At 42.0% G+C, this 17183-nt stretch overlaps 1 protein-coding gene across 1 annotated transcript in view; it reads left to right on the top strand.

Annotated features, from left to right (window-relative positions):
• AMOT (angiomotin) overlaps positions 1-6093 on the top strand; it is a 64379-nt gene extending 58286 nt beyond the window's left edge. Inside the window, exons 11-14 of the mRNA XM_052662801.1 lie at positions 919-1041; positions 1940-2172; positions 3300-4001; positions 4582-6093. Of these exons, the coding sequence (XP_052518761.1) occupies positions 919-1041; positions 1940-2172; positions 3300-4001; positions 4582-4679 (1156 nt within the window). The 3' untranslated portion in view covers positions 4680-6093. The remainder of the gene's footprint in view (positions 1-918; positions 1042-1939; positions 2173-3299; positions 4002-4581) is intronic.
• The last annotated feature ends 11090 nt before the right edge of the window (positions 6094-17183 follow it).

Here is a 17183-nt window from a genome sequence, read left to right as displayed (position 1 = left end):
GTTACTCAAGTAAGATCCAGTTTTCTTCCTTCTCTTCTCTACCACTAGTTCTAAATGAACTAAAGAAAGATGCATGATATCACTTATCAGGGGAATATAGGATTTCCATGTGTCATGTGTCTTTGACTTACGCTGTTTAAACATCAGCCTTGTCTATGGGTTACATCCTTTCCCTTCCTCTCCGTGTCTCTCCCCCACCCCTTACCTCTTTCACATACACATACACACACATATTTTCTCCTTGTTAGTTACTCTTTGAGTTAATGGCCTGAGATACTTTCAGATGGAACATGATGGTCCCTCAGGCAGTTGGGACTCTGGCAGGAGACTGGTCAGTTGAGGGGGACTCACTGATTTGGGCCTAGAATGTTTCAGATGTAGCTTCGATAGGAATCAAGTGGCACTGACTCAAAGACTCTGCTTCTCACTCAGTTCCCATGCCCTACCTGAACTGGTCTGTTGACATGTCTAGAGTTCGTTTTTAGCAAACACTCAGGTAGAGTTATGCTGTTGAATGTAGCAACAGCAATTTGGTACATTCTCTGACTTCCTTCAAAGTCTAGTTTTTTCCTCTCCATGACTGTCATGAGAATAAAGTGGGCATTTCTCATATGTAATATAAATACTATAAAGTTAAAAAATAAATGTCTTCCTATTGCCTGGCCATGATCTAAAAACTTGAAGGGACTTTCTGCCAGAGGTTTTGGGAGGGTGTCTATGTAGTTCTGAAGGCAAGCCTGTACATCTCTCATAGAACCCATCACTGATTCTTACCAGTAAGTCACCCAGAAAACCACCATTCCTGATAAGTTTGATTTTAGTTTAGGACTTTCTGACAATACGTTTGACTTAGGAGGGAGATAGGATTCATCAATTTTGTTGCCCTCCCATCATCATCACTGCCATTTTCCTTCCCAGGGACACTACAGTCATCAGCCACTCTCCTAATACCAGCTATGACACGGCTCTAGAAGCTCGCATCCAGAAGGAGGAAGAAGAAATCTTGATGGCTAACAAGCGTTGCCTTGACATGGAGGGCAGGTAAAATGCTGATCTGGACTCTGGTGGATCTGAGAGTTGGTGCAGAGACACCAGATAGGTCAGTGGGGAAGAGCAAGCATCTTCATTCACCGCAGGGACACCTGATAAGGCAACCTCCTCCACCCCTTCCCCGCTCCCAGCCTGTTATTTAGGATTTGAGATGGAATGACTTTTACCTTGATTATTCTAACTCTGGAATTCCAAATAATATTGCTTTCCTCATTGTCCTTGGTAATTGCTTTTCATAGGCCCTCTGCTAGAACTGAATTGTTACTATTTGCACTCTGGGGTATTCTTTCTAGGATTGCACCTCAACTCTGTGGTACAGTAAAGTGCTTGGCAAAAGAGTATCCACTCAAACTGGGAGATAGGGTATCTGATGTCTCTCGGAAGCTCATGGTCACTTACTTATTAGCCCAAGTTGTAGCCCAATCTTAGAAGTTCTCATTGACTGACTCATCATTTCCATTGACTCAGATTCTTATCTGTGGTACCCACTGCATCACTTTACTCTCTCACATACAACCTTTCTTTTCACAGATACTTTTTCTTTGGCTTCCTAAGGTTTAAGCAATAACTCCTGGATGTTCTGCTGTGCCCATTTGGGTGTGCGTTAAAAATTGTTGCAAGACACTGTCTCTTGTCTTACAACTCAGAAATAAGTAGACCACCCCTTAGTTGAAAAGATAATGGGGAACCTCCCTGGTGGTCCAGTGGTTAGAACTGCACTTCCACTGCAGGGGCCACAGATTCAGTCCCTGGTTAGGGAACTAAGATCCCCATACCATGGCAGAATGGCCAGCCAAAAAGATTTTTTAGAAAAAGAAGATCGAAGCTCAAGATCAAAACCTAGAGGTGGCAACAATATTTTATACATTTTTTTGTCTTTGGCTCTTAGGATTAAGACCCTCCATGCCCAGATTATTGAGAAGGATGCCATAATCAAAGTACTCCAGCAGCGTTCCCGGAAGGAGCCGAGTAAGACAGAGCAGCTGTCATCCATGCGGCCAGCAAAGTCTCTGATGTCCATTTCCAATGCTGGATCAGGCTTGCTCTCCCATTCTTCAACCCTGACTGGCACCCCCATCATGGAAGAGAAGCGGGATGACAAGAGCTGGAAGGGGAGCCTAGGTAATGACAGTAAACACAGCAGATTAAAGTGACATGTTTAGAGAGAACCCTGACTTGGATACATGCCCACATGGCAATGAGAAGGAGTGATGGTCCTGATTTTAGAGAGGAAGGCACACCAGGTTCAGTTTAGTCATCATGAGAGGCTGACTGCATATTTAGCAGACAGTGTGAAGTCTCACTGAGAGAACACTGGTTGAAGCCACAGGCTGATAAGAATCCCAAGTTCTCTTTGGGAAGGAAGATAATGTCAATTTCCTATTAAAAATTCTCAGCTTTGGCTTTTGCCACGTGGAACCTTTTGGCTTTGTCCAAAGCCCATGTGGCTTTCGTGTCATTCAACACTTCAAAATTCCAACTTTTTCTGTGTTCTTTCCTCCCATATAATAGGAGGACTCAGAGTTCTAGTTAACCTAAGTGGAGCTGGGTGGCAGGTTTTTGTTACCAGGATGTTCTGAGAACAGAATGTACTTTTTCATTCCATTCCTGTCCATTCCTTCCCCTCTAATCAAAACCCCAGAACTTTTGTGGATACCACGAGGCACATTTTTTTAGAGCCTGAGGAAACAAGCTCTTTATATTTTTTTATTTTAGCTCTTTTTGTTGCTTCTAATACCTCTCTTGGTCCTCTGACACTTGCACTGTCCTTTGGTTAGAGTAGGTATTTGGGGGACCATGGTTAGGATGAGAGCCTTAGATCACACAATTACTATCATACCCATCTGCGACTACAGAATCCTTGCCTCAGTCCTTTCCAGCTGTCTGCTAATAGCTAGTGTCGGTTACAAGTGGAACCAAGCAGAAGCATTCTGACAGCTTGTTGGAAATCAATCACTATTGGAAAAATAAATCAAAACAGATACCCAGGACACTTAAAGGTTTAAATATGTTGTGCTGGGGGTTAGAGAATGAGAACCAGAAGGGATCTTCCCAGTCTGAAAGAAACTTTGAGCCAGCGCTGGTGGGAGGTGCCTGACAAACTAATTCCTGGGTTCCCTAGAGGCACAAGGAAAGAATTTGGAACTGTTCCTATTTCCCCCTGAACCTCCTGCAAGGAAGAAGAGGTCATCAGGTGTCTATTGGAATAGCCTGTAGTTTTCTAAGTTCTCTCCTTCTTTCCTTCGTAGGTATCCTCCTGGGTGGAGACTACCGTGCTGAGTCAGTTCCTTCCACCCCTTCGCCTGTGCCGCCCTCGACTCCCCTGCTGTCAGCTCACTCCAAGACAGGCAGCCGGGACTGCAGCACCCAAACGGAACGGGGAGTAGAATCCAACAAAACCAACGCTGTAGCTCCCATCTCTGTTCCTGCTCCAGTTGCTGCTGCCGCCGCCGCTGCCACCATCACTGCCGCCGCTGCCGCCACCACCACCACCATGGGAGCTGCTGCTCCAGTGGCTGTCGCTGCTGCCGCTGCGCCAGCCGCTGCTGCCGCCACCGCCCCGTCTCCAGCAACTGCGGCTGCTACTCTGGCTGCTGCCGTTCCTCCAGCTGCCACCGCAGCTCCAATTCCAGCTACTGCCTCTGCTGTCACTGCTACTGTTGTTGCTCCTGTTGCTGCCGCTGCCGCCGCCGCCGCCATTCAGGTTGCTCCAGCTGTTCCGGCTCCAGTTCCAGCTCCAGCTCCGACTCCAGTTCCAGCTCCGGCAGCGGCTCAGGCTTCTGCTCCGGCTCAGACTCAGGCACCAACTCCAGCTCCGGCTGCGGCTGCTCCTCCAGCTCCAACTCCAGCTCCAGCTTTGGCTCAGTCTGAGGCTCCTGCAAGTCCAGCCGCTGGTTCTGGACCACGTCGTTTGTCTACACCAAGCCTGAGCTGCAATCCGGATAAGCCAGGTAAGGATTCTCTGGGTCAGGTAGCTCGGAGTTTTGCCCTCAATTATGGATTGGTGGGTTGGCCTGATGTGTAGGTACAGTTGGTCATGTGGGCCGGACTTTTTAAGTGCTAAAGCAGATTCATCAGAAGAGATGAGGGCAGAGAGTCTGACGAGGACTTCTCCAGGACAGGAATGGGGATGAGGCAAGGTCATTTTCCGAGTAACAGTAAATGCTCAGGTGAGCAAGATGCAGAGGGTAGTGGGCCAATCTTACTTTGCCATAGGCTTAAATATGGGCTCTAAAGCCGTTTCTCAAATTTTGAGTGTTTCTGAGCTGCCAACACGGGGTGTGAGTTCGATCCCTGGTAGAGGAACTAAGATCCCACATGCTACACAGTGTGGCCCAAACCTTTTCTTTCTTTTTTTTTTTAAGAAATCAGGATGTATACCTATGGCTGATGCATGTTGATGGATGGCCGAAACCAACACAATATTTTGAAGCAATTACCCAATTAAAAATAAATACTTTTTTAAATGAGGATAAAATGTGAGTTTTCACCTTGTCCCTAAGTGTTTTCTAAACCTTTATTTCCATTTAGATGGCTCTGTTTTCCACTCCAACACTCTGGAAAGAAAAACTCCCATTCAGATCCTGGGACAAGAGCCTGATACAGAGATGGTGGAATATCTCATCTAAATGGTCAAATCAAGAGCTGCAGCGTATCAGCAAGAATGCTTTTAATCATTCTTCCCTTTTGTTTGTTCTTATTTTGAGGGTGAGGACAAGGGTTGGGGGAGGGGATTTTTTTAAAGGAACTTTTTATTGAATCAACATAGTACTTAGGTAATACTGTACGAACTCCAGTCTGTTCTGGTACCCTTAGGGAGTACCTCTAAAGCCAGATCCATTCAAATGTGCTCTAAAGTTTATTGTTTGGATTTATACAACTACTAGGACTGTTAATAGCTGGACATACATCAATGTTCTGAACGTGCTGAAATTTGTTTCGCATTTCCATATTCCAGATCATTCTTTTATAGAAGAGCACAGTATGTTTGGAAGACTGTGTGTAACATGTAGTTCAGAAGTGGGAAGCCAGAGAGGATTGAGGTGTGTGCTGTTTTGTATGGTTACCACCTAGGCAGCATCCAGAGAGACCTCTTGCTTTGGGCTCATGAAAGGGAATAGTTTTAGAAGCTGTGTAAACTGGAGAAAAGGTAGGGAGTATTGGGGTGTGGAAGGGTGCTGGAGTTGATTTCCCCCTCCCAATTTCCCAGCTACCCTGGGCCAGGAGATTGTGTTTATCTTTATTTCAGTGGTGCTTTGGAAGTGGGTTCTTTTGGTTCCCCTTGTGGAGGTTCATACATTCATATATATACTCTGGAGTAATTTATGCATTTGGATAATTAATATATTGCTGTCGGATGCTAGGAAAGTAAATTAGCTGAGTGATGCACAACTTCTCTCTTAGGGAGTTAGACCACCTGAGGCCTTGACGGACAGTTGCATGAGGTGCTGTATGCAGACTTGTGTAGTCTGTGTAGAGCCAGGAACACAAACAGCTTGCTTGCCTTTCCTGAGACCAAGCTGCTTAGTGTTTATTTCTTTAGCAAAATTCACTGGCTGTGTCACCAGTCTCAAACTGCTAATCATTGGCAAAATGAAGAAGCATTTTTGTTGAAAGGTTGAAGGCTTTGAATTTTTGGTGACTGCATTGAAATAATTCGTGTTGTTTTCCCAAATTCTTCACATACGTCTTAAAAGACAAATTTGGCTATCACCTCCGATGGAATAGCATCAGGAGCCCAAAGTACTATGCTGCAGTCGGGGGAGAGGGTGCTGCAGCACTGTTCTCGGCTACCTCTTCTCACTGCCAGGGACTTCATCTTGGAACACCTTTGGAGAGCAGCAAGAAACACACATGTGGGCAGGGACCAACGAGGCCATAGCCCCAAGCTTTGCCTTTGGGCTGCCTCTAGGGACACAGAATGGCTGTCTGTTACCACAGGTCTCTGCTCTGTGTCACCTCTCTGCCCTTCATTAAGGTGACAGATCCACAGACAATGTCATTAAGATCATTTTTCAGGGGTATCGGGTGGGGGGTGAGGGAAGGAAGGGAGGTGTTAGATAAGGCTGGGGGGGATAGGGGTTTGGGGATGTGTTAGCTAGAAACCAGATTAATAGAAGAGTAGGCCTGATATATTACATTGTGAGGCATAGTGGCTGGAAGAACTTAAGCTATAGCTCTACCCCCTCATTTTAGTAATGAGGAATCTGAGACCTGGAGAGGTTAAATGACTTTTTCAAGACCACACACTACAACTTTCCATTCTGCCAGTTACCATACTTATTCTGGGAAACATTTTTTCTATACAGAATGCTCCTGTTTAAGAAGAGACACCAACATAGTCCAGAGCACATGCACTTTGGACAGTGTCCCTGGTTTGAGTAATTTGTCCAACGTTTTGAATTCCTTGCTTCTCCTGCAGTGCCTTTTGCAAGGTTTTTGCTTTCCTGATCCTTATTTCAACAGAGTCACGTGAAACATCCCCCTAAGAAATCAACCTCACTTCTTCTCTTGCTATGGGTTTGGGTATCAGATCATTTTACAGGGTTCCTCTGCAAATGTAGAAATGGCATATTTAACAATATTTTTGTATTGTTCCTGAAAGGAATTATTTTGTCTGTGGTGAGGGAGAGACAGGAGGGAAGGTGATGTAACTTTTCAGCCAGTCTTGACTGAAATCTTAAAAAATGAAATGATCATCCTACACAAGTCCTCAGTCATCAACTGAATCCCAAATAGAAATGAAAAGTGCAGTTGTGTTAATACTCACTCATACTACCCTTTAGTCATGGAGGGAAACCCTCACATAATAGAAGCAACAAGTAGCAAACCTCAGGACTGCTACTTTCTATTCAGATAAATAGAAAAGAAAAAGAAGAAACCACCATTTCATCTACTCCTTTCATGATCATGACACATTGCTAAGTTTTTGCTAGCTCTGGGAGCCATCATTTTAATCACATTTTGTAAGGTGACAAATGTCTGCATTCCACACTGTGTGGCAGCTGTCTCTTTAGACTCCTGTATTTTGAGGAAAAGAAGTTCTTGGCCAACTACTATTTTGAACTTTTCACAACTTCTTTGCCCCCTCATACCAGAGGGAGTCCCTTTTGGCTCAGTTTTTAATCCCAGGTAATTTGCTAAAGTAATACGGAACATCTAAGAGATGGAAGAAGTCCATGTCAGTGTTTCTGTTTACTGGGAGGATAGATCCAGCCTTTTCAGAAAATCTCTAATAGGTGTCATTTTAAAAATTCAGGTTTATGGGAGAAATCTCAAGTTAGCCACCTTTTCATGATTGTGTGGAAATAATAACATTTGGGGGATTCTTCTGGGCTCCCACTTATCTATGCATTTTACTGGCACCTCAGGACAGGAGGGTGACCTTGTTGTCTTAACTTGTACTGCCTGGTGGTCTCTGGGGACCTTCTGAGTCAGTTGTATACCAATGTCCCATGTACAGAAAAACTTCATTAGAATAAACATTACTTGATATAAAATTCCTATTAACAATTTTCTATTAAATAAAACTAGCTTGAGCTGTCTTTTAAGACCATGTATCTGATTATTGTTTTAATGAAGGATTTATTCTCAATGCTGCTTTTGAGCTTCAGGACGACAGGATAGTGGGAACCTAAAATATCTGATGTCATCTGCCATGGGAAACACCAAGAGCCCAGTCGTGCATTCTTTTTCTTGTTACAAAGTGGGTGGGGACACCAGTTGAGAAACGAACAAACTGATTGTGCAGACTACTTTTTTATCAAGAGCCTAACCACTCATAATTCGGCAGCTTCAAGTGTATACATATGCACTAACTTTTATAAATGATACTCTCTTGTCTGTTAGCCATGCAATCTCATTATCTCAATTGCTCATTCACATTTGGAATGTGTTACTTAAAATGTGTGCAGTCTTGCTGAACATGTTTTCAAAGGAAGGCATCAGCTACGGGCTAATTGCCACCAATTTCAGCCCGCCATGATCCTTGGAAATATATCTTCCAAGTACCGTCCATCATCAGTTAGACAAGTGTTGGGAGTTTGTTTATTTTTCTCTGGTAGCAACAACGATGGGTTACGTGGAGCCATCAGACCTCCTTCTGGCCTCCCTTGTGATTGATGGCATGTGTTTGTAGAATGGATAGCTGAGGTTGGCAGATGGCTGGACAGGAATCACCTTTGATTTAAAATGTATGTGGCCCCATAATGATGGAGACCCTGTTCTGTAATCAACTGAGCTAGTTCCAATAAAGTTAAGCAGGTTTGAATCCACTTTGTGCCTATCTTTTCACTGATAATAAAGTTAGCTATTTTAAAATGCAATACTGTGTGGAAAATGCTTTGGTGTTTACCCAGAAGAGGCTTTATTCAGTGTCCAGTGAAATCACCTTTGAAGGGCAGCATGTGGCAGATTTTGCATTTGTTTAAGGTATGGAATGTGATTATAAAGTATTAAGACAACATCACCATGAGCCACATGGTCTAACTGGTTCCTTTATATATTCAGGCAGCATATATTAAAAGCTTTGCATCTTTTTATCTCCTGGTTCCAAGGGATAAAATGATGGCCACCCAAAGCAGAGAATTCATCCTTGGGTTAGCATTTTGGAAGGCCCCTTGATGTTCCTTTTGTACCCTTGTTCTTATGCCAATTCATCAGTTTTGGTTGAGGGAGCTTGTTATTAAAAGCAAATCAAACCCACAAACAAGTTGGCTCTTTTCACTGAAAATGTTAAAGCTGACTTTACACTGCCCTCTCTGTGCCTCCTGTTTACCATCGAGTCCCAGCCTGACCTGGGAGGATAAGATCCCCACAGGCTTTGAAATGGCAGTTTTCACACTGACATTGAGCATGTTGAGTGGTGCAGAATGGATAGGGAGAAGGTATAGAATTCATTCCATTCTATATTTTTTTTTATTAAATTGGGCTGAATTCCCTTTATATTTATGATGAGTGCTTTAAAAACTGTATGTGTGAAAACCCACTCCTCTTTTTCAGGACAGAGAAGATAGTACTAAAGTTAACCACACCGTCTTACAAAGCTTTGTGAAGCATTCCTTTCAGAAATATATTACGTCTAGTTCTTAATGAGCAGTCATTTGTGGACAGAAAAAGCAGGCGTTCCTTCAAAAGTGACCACATTGTAGGAGTATGTATACATATCAGTATTTTTTTAATTGGAGAATAATTGCTTTACAATGTTGTGTTAGTTTCTGCTGTACAAAAATGTGAAACAGCTGTAAGTATACATATATTCCCTCCCTCTTGAGCCTCCCTCCTAACCCTCACATCCCACCATCTAGGTCATCACAGAGCACCAAGCGGAGTTCCCTGTGCTATACAGCAGCTTTATTATCCAATATTATAAAGTCCTCTTATCTGTGTGGTACTGCACCGTCCATCCTGTCGGCCTCCTCCACCATGATAAGCAATCCGCTCTATCTGTAAGAGTTACACACTGCAGGAAGAAAACACCTCCTGCTTCTCTCCTTCACCACCTCCATCTGATCCTACAGGTTGGCTTTTATTGGAGGAAAAAAACTGTTAAGTGACTGGATCTTGAGACAGTTTCTACATGGATTGGCAATCACTCTGGTATTTAAATGAAGATCCCTGAATAACAGGACTTGGTTTCTAAAGGGGAAAATGCTTCCCACAGCACCACCATTTCATACCACATCCAAGTACTCACCCCTCAGATGCACAAACTGGCCAAGCCCAGGGTATTTGTTTTGGCTCCCATGTATCATTCATTTGCCTATTGCCTCTACCATTGGTTTTAGGCATGTGTGAGTTGCTGAATAACTACATATTCAGTTCAGTTCAGTCACTTAGTTGTGTCTGACTCTTTGTGACCCCGTGGACCGCAGCACACCAGGCCTCCCTGTCCATCACCAACTCCCAGAGTCCACCCAAACCCATGTCCATTGAGTCGGTGATGCCATCCAACCATCTCATTCTCTGTCGTCCCCTTCTCCTCCTGCCTTCAGTCTTTCCCAGCATCAGGGTCTTTTCAAATGAGTCAGCTCTTCACATCAGGTGGCCAAAGTATTGGAGTTTCAGCTTCAGCATCAGTCCCTCCAATGAACACCCAGGACTGATCTTCAGGATGGACTAGTTGGATCTCCTTGCAGTCCAAGGGACTCTCGAGAGTCTTCTCCAACACCACACTTCAAAAGCATCAGTTCTTTGGTGCTCAGCTTTCTCTACAGTCCAACTCACATCTGTACATGACTACTGGAAAAACCATAGCCTTAACCAGATGGACCTTTGTTGGCAAAGAAATGTCTCTACTTTTTAATATGCTATCTAGCTTGTTCATAACTTTCCTTCCAAGGAGTAAGCGTCTTTTAACTTCATGGCTGCAATGGCCATCTGCAGTGATTTTGAACCCCCCAAAATAAAGTTTCTCACTGTTTCCATTGTTTCCCCATCTATGTCCCATGAAGTGATGGGACCAGATGCCATGATCTTAGTTTTCTGAATGTTGAGCTTTAAGCCAACTTTTTCACTCTCCTCTTTCACCTTCATCAAGAAGCTCTTTAGTTCTTCACTTTCTGCCATAAGCATGGTGTCATCTGCATATCTGAGGTTATTGACATTTCTCCCAGCAATCTTGATTCCAGCTTGTGCTTCTTCCAGCCCAGCATTTCTCATGATGTACTCTGCATATAAGTTAAATAAGCAGGGTGACAATATACAGCCTTGATGTACTCCTTTTCCTATTTGGAACCAGTCTGTTGTTCCATGTCCCATTCTAACTGTTGCTTCCTGAGCTGCATACAGATTTCTCAAGAGGCAGGTAAGATGGTCTGGTATTCCCATCTCTTTCAGAATTTTCCAGTTTATTGTGATCCACAGAGTCAAAGGCTTTGGCATAGTCAATAAAGCAAAAGTAGATGTTTTTCTGGAACTCTTGCTTTTTTGATGATCCAGCGGATGTTGGCAATTTGATCTCTGGTTCCTCTACCTTTCCTAAAACCAGTTTGAAGATCTGGAAGTTCATGGTTCACGTATTCCTGAAGCCTGGCTTGAAGAATTTTGAGCATTACTTTACTAGCGTGTGAGATGAGTTAGATGTTGCCATTATGTACAAGGCCCCAAAGTTTCATAAAACACAGTGCATGATTCTAGTTTATTAGAGAAAACCACACCCATACATTTACAATTCATTGTGATATATGAAACACAAACACTGAACAAGCTGCAAAATTGGTGCAAAGGAGGGAATGATTGTTGGAATGGAACAAAGTATATGTGTGGGGGAAGAAGTAAGTTGAGCTTCGAAGGATGTGCAGGTGTTAACCTGGTGAGCTAGAGGGTGGGAACAAACATTAAGTGCAAAAGAAATAGCAGGTACAAAGGCAAGCTCACTTTGTCAGACTTGCAACCAAGTGAAGACTATGTTTCCAAGATCCAAGTCCCTAGAGAACTCCTCTGAATTTTAACAGTCTCTTAATGGAAATTTAAAAACTCACTTAATTAGGTGGTAGAACATACTAGTTCAGAAGTCAAAAGAACATGGAGTTCTAGTCCTAAATCTGCTGCGAAACAGATGTTTACCTTTGGATAAATCCCTTAACAGGATCAGAGAAGTTAAATGCAATAATTTATCAGTAAAATGCAGATGAATACTTGTCCCTGTGGGTCTCGTAGAGAGGGGATAAAAGCTTCACAAAGTGAGACTATAGGGAAAAGGTAAGGCAAAAGGATAGGCTGAATCTATAAAGATGAGGCAGCTTATTTAACTTTTATCAAAGAAATTCAAACTCACACAAAAACAGAAGAGTGGAAGGCACTTCCACATCACCATTACTGGGTTTCAGCAATTATCAACATGTGGCAAATCTTGCTTAATTTTTAACTCCCACCCATCGACCCTATATTATTTTGAAGCACATCCCAGACATCATAGCATTTCATCCCAAAATATTTTCATATGCATAAGATGAAATTTTTAATAATGAAAAATTTAAAGTGCTACTCCTGGAACCAAAGTGTATAACCCACCAAACAAACAGAATGATACCACATTTGTGCTTCTTTGCTTTACAAACCTTGTCTGTTTGATCCCATAACTCCTGCTTCAAACTGACACTTAGAAGTCTCAAAAGTAGAGGGGTTCATTCTCCCACAATTCACATATCGAACGGGGGAGGGATTTTTTGTACTTTTTAAACTTTTTATTTTGTATTGGGGTATAGCTGATTAACAATGTTGTGATAGTTTCAAGTGCACAGGGAAGATATTTTCTTTAAAGGCTCCCCAATGCAGGTTCTAAGCTATTATTCCTCCTTCACTCATATAAAAATCTCCAGTTCATTTAAAGCCCTTGTCATCCAGTTAGTCTTTGTTTACTCTCATCTACCAATTTGGTCACTATCCTAAGTGTGATGATGACTTTGGTCCCTGGATCACAGTTGTCCTTGCCAGCTCCACAGATCCCCACATCCATTCCACTTGTGTCCACTGTGCCTGCCGCTAACCCAGACCTTGGCATCCTGCCGAACTCCTCCACTGTGGAAATCACATAAACCAGGATCCCGCTCTCTGGCCACAGTCTCCCATCCTCCCAGTTCCCCTACTCCCACTCTATCTGCCCTTTGACTTCCAAGAGACCATAAAGTCTTTTGATGTCCCTATTTCCTCCTAGGCTTTTAGCCTTGACCTACTTTGACCTATCTGAACCTCATGCTCAATCACCTGAACCCTCAAATCATTCATATCCCCTTAAAATATCGATCATTCATCACAAGCCTGGAACTCACGAGTCCTCCATGAGCCTATCTCTCCTTCATAGTGCTAAGTCACTTCAGTCGTGTCGGACTCTGTGACCCCACGGACCATAGCCCTCCAGGCTCCTCTGTACATGGGATTCTCCAGGCAAGAATACTGGAGTGGGTTGCCATGCCCTCCTTCAAGGGATCTTCCTGACCCAGGGATTGAACCCACTTCTTTTAAGTATCCTACACTGGCGGTGGGTTCTTTACCACTAGTGCCGCATGGGAAGCCCCTCTCCCTCAGAGCTGATAGCCAGTTCATCACTGATCCTTACAAATAGCAAAACTCATTCACTATGCTCCAGTTCTATTGTCAGCAACCTATTTCAAGCTATCATCATAGTCCTTCATTATCATGCTATTTCAATAGCATAATTTATATATTTATTTTTTAAATTATGAAAGTATGATAACACATTTACAGGAGACTTGGAAAATACAGAACAAAGTTACATATAGTTCCTCTATATATTACAATTATTTTTTTAAAGTAAAGTAAGATTTTTAGTTAGGGTTTCAATATCAAACTCTCAAAAATTAATAGAATGAATGGACAGAAAAGTAGGATATAGTAAACCCAAAGAGCACTATCAATCAATTCAACATAATTAAGATTTATACAATTTTAACACAACATCAGGATACAAATTCTACTAAAGTTTCCATAGACTATAAACAAGGAGACACTAGAATATATCAAAGAACATAAAACAAGGTACAAAAAATGTCATGGTCTAAAGGTTCAATAGCATAATTTTTGTGTGTTTTTTTTTAAAGTTTAGTTTTCATGCTTATTTTAGGGAATTATTTAAATTTCTTAATACGATCTGTTGTTATTTTTATAGAGTGCAAATATCTCCTTAAAGTATATACTTCATTTTATTTATTAATTTTTGTTGGAGTATACTTGCTTTATAATGTTAACTGATCTGTCATGCTCATTCTTGTTTTAACCCTTTATTATATCTATTTAGCATGAATATTTATATTTATTCAGCAACAAATATAACTTATATCATGTCATTTCCCTGCTAAAAATCTTTCAAAAACTTCCCTTTGCAAAGTAAATAAAATGAGATGGTGAGAATTAAACAACTAACCCTAAATTTTATTGTTGATGGATGTGAAACTATAACCCAGATATCTTGGACATTTATTTCAGTAGAATCATTATCATGCCTTATTCTGAGTGTTTTCTTTTTCTTATAGGACACTACCGCTATCACATCATTATTTACTTTGATATTAATCTATTAATCTAGAAGAGTACTTCTTGAAGTCCTATCCAAACCATCTGTATCAGAATCAGCTCAGGCAGGCGTTTATTCAATGCACTCTCCCTGGCTTTGCCCCAGAGAACTTCTCTTGTAGTTTTAGGATAAGACCCAGGAATTTGCAATTTAACAAGCTTCCCAGGAGACTTTGATGTAGTTTGTTCTGAGACTACATACTTTGAGAAACATTGGCTGAGGATTTCCTGGCATTTATCTTACTTCCCTTCCCCTCTTCAGTTCCTCTGCTACATAATAGACTCTCAACTGCACACAGTTAAATAAGTCCAATTTGAACATGAGCTATCACACACACCCCTCCTTCAGTAGGCGGTCATTTTCTTTTCTTAAACTTTTTATTTTGTATTGGGGTATAGCCAATTCACAATGTTGTGATATTTTCAGGTGCACAGCAAAGGGACTCAGCCATACATATACATGTATCCATTCTCCCTCAAACTCCCCTCCTGTCCAAGCAGCCACATAACATTGAGCAGAGTCCATGTGCTATACAGTAGGTCCTTGTTGGTTATCCATTTTAAATATAGCAGAGTGTACAAGTCCATCCCAAACTCCCTAAATATTCCTTCCCCTCATCCTTCCCCCTGACAACCATGAGTTCTTTCTCTAAGTCTGTGAGTCTGTTTCTGTTTTGTAAGTTCATTTGTATCATTTCTTATTTTCTGCATGTAAGGGATGTCATACGATTTTTCTCCTTCTTTGACTTACTTCACTCAGCATGGCAATCTCTAGGTCCATCCATGTTGCTGATAATAGCATTATTTTGTTCTTTTTAAAGGCATTTTACTTTCTCCATTCACGTTTAGCACCTATGGTGAAATAGCTGCCCATTCTCCCCAGATAAAACTCTTAAGTGGTTGGAGTCATTGCTCTGATCAAACGAGACACATTGGTTACTTTTGTAATTGGCTTACATGGTTTATGGTCCTTGAGGCCACCACCACCATATTTATGATCTTGGTCAGCTCTTTTAGCCTCAATGACTTCTATACTATGAAATCACTGAATTTTGATCTCTGATGTCCCTTTTAATTCTTCTATTTCTTGATTCCATGAGACTAAATACTACCTTCCAGGTCGTAAATTCTCTCACATGGATCCAAAATTGGCTATGTGGCATAGATAAAAGATTTTAAATTCCAAATATATTGAAAATATACTATAGGCCTAAGAATCTATTCATCAAACTTCAATAATCCCCCCTCGTTCTGCCTACACTAGACATTTTATTCTCTCATTTTGCCTATACCTACTTCATTCTCTTACTACACATATTATTTTCCAAAGAAGACATATCCATAAAAATAAATTTCCTAGATAAACCTGAGATCAAAACAGAGGGAAGGTAGGATTGTTTACATTACTTTCAAGCTGTGCGTCTAGGTAATTTGCATTTATCCAGTTGTGGGGCTAAGTTGCACAAACAAGGGAGAGTAAAAGAGGAAGTAATCAAGGCACATATCATGTTGCAGAAGACGGCCAAGAGAAGGGTGGTATTAGCTAAGCCACCATGATACACCCATGGGACAAACTAGAGCTAGGAAAAGAGGAAAGAGAAATAAGTTTCTTGTAACTTGTTGTTGTTTAGTTGCTAAGTTGTATCTGACTCTTTGTGACCACATGAACTGTAGACCTCTAGGCTCCTCTGTCTATGGGATTCTCCAGACAAGAATATTGGAGTGTGTTGCCATTTCCTTCTCCAGGGGATCTTCCTGACCCAGGGATAAAACTTGTGTCTCCTGCCTGGCAGGCAGGTTCTTTACCGCTAAGCCACCAGGGCTTGGAGTTAAAAACTAGCTGTGTGACAAATATGTAACATATGTATTCTTCCCAACAACCAAAGCTAAAAGATCAAAAAAAAAAAAAAAAAGTAATGTATCTTTTAGAACTTCCCTGGTGGTCCAGTGGTTGAGAGTCTGCCTGCCAATACAGGAAACATGGGTTCAATCCCTAGTCAGGGAAGATTCCACATGCTGCAGAGAAACTCGGCCTGTGTGCCACAACAACTGAGCCCTGTGCACTCTAGAGCCTGTGCTCTGCAATAAGAGAAGCCTTTGCAATAAGAACCCCCCACACCACAACTAGAGAAAGTCTATGGGCAGCACAGTCAATAAATAAATAATATATAAAAAGTTTAAATTTTCAAAAAAGGATGTATCTTTTAGAACTCTTTTCTTTCACACCCAGAGGCAAATCCACATCATGTGCATTTTGAAACTTAAGACAATTTGGAAGGCCCTCTTTATGTTTTTGTTTTTTTAATTGGTGGATAATTACAATATTGTGATAGTTTTTACCATACATGAATATGAATTGGCCATAGACATACATGTGTCCCCTCGATCCTGAACCCCCCTCCCACCTCTGTCCCCACTCCATCCCTGCAGGTTGTCACAGAGCACTGGCTTTGGCTGCATGCCTGCATCATACATCAAACTTGCACTGGCGAGTTTTATATATTGTAATGTATATGTTTCAATGCTATTCTTCATTGGCAGATAAATGGATATGGAAGTTGTGCTACATATGCACAATGGAACGTTCAGTTCAGTTCAGTTCAGTCGCTCAGTCGTGTCTGACTCTCTGCGACCCCATGAATCGCAGCACGCCAGGCCTCCCTGTCCATCACCATCTCCCGGACTTCACTCAAACTTATGTCCATCGAGTCAGTGATGCCATCCAGCCATCTCATCCTCTGTCATCCCCTTCTTCTCCTGCCCCCAATCCCTCCCAGCATCAGAGTCTTTTCCAATGAGTCGACTCTTCCCATGAGGTGGCCAAAGTACTGGAGCTTCAGCTTTAGCATCATTCCTTCCAAAGAAATCCCAGGGCTGATCTCCTTTAGAATGGACTGGTTGGATCTCCTTGCAGTCCAAGGGACTCTCAGGAGTCTTCTCCAACATTACAGTTCAAAAGCATCAATTCTTTGGCTCTCAGCTTTCTTCACAGTCCAACTCTCACATCCATACATGAATACTGGAAAAACCGTAGCCTTCACTAGACGGACCTTTGTTGGCAAAATAATGTCTCTGCTTTTGAATATACTATCTAGATTGGT

The sequence above is a fragment of the Budorcas taxicolor genome, chromosome X, assembly GCF_023091745.1.
Source record: "Budorcas taxicolor isolate Tak-1 chromosome X, Takin1.1, whole genome shotgun sequence".
NCBI classification, from domain to species: domain Eukaryota; kingdom Metazoa; phylum Chordata; class Mammalia; order Artiodactyla; family Bovidae; genus Budorcas; species Budorcas taxicolor.
This window is presented reverse-complemented; position numbering and strand designations above follow the sequence as displayed.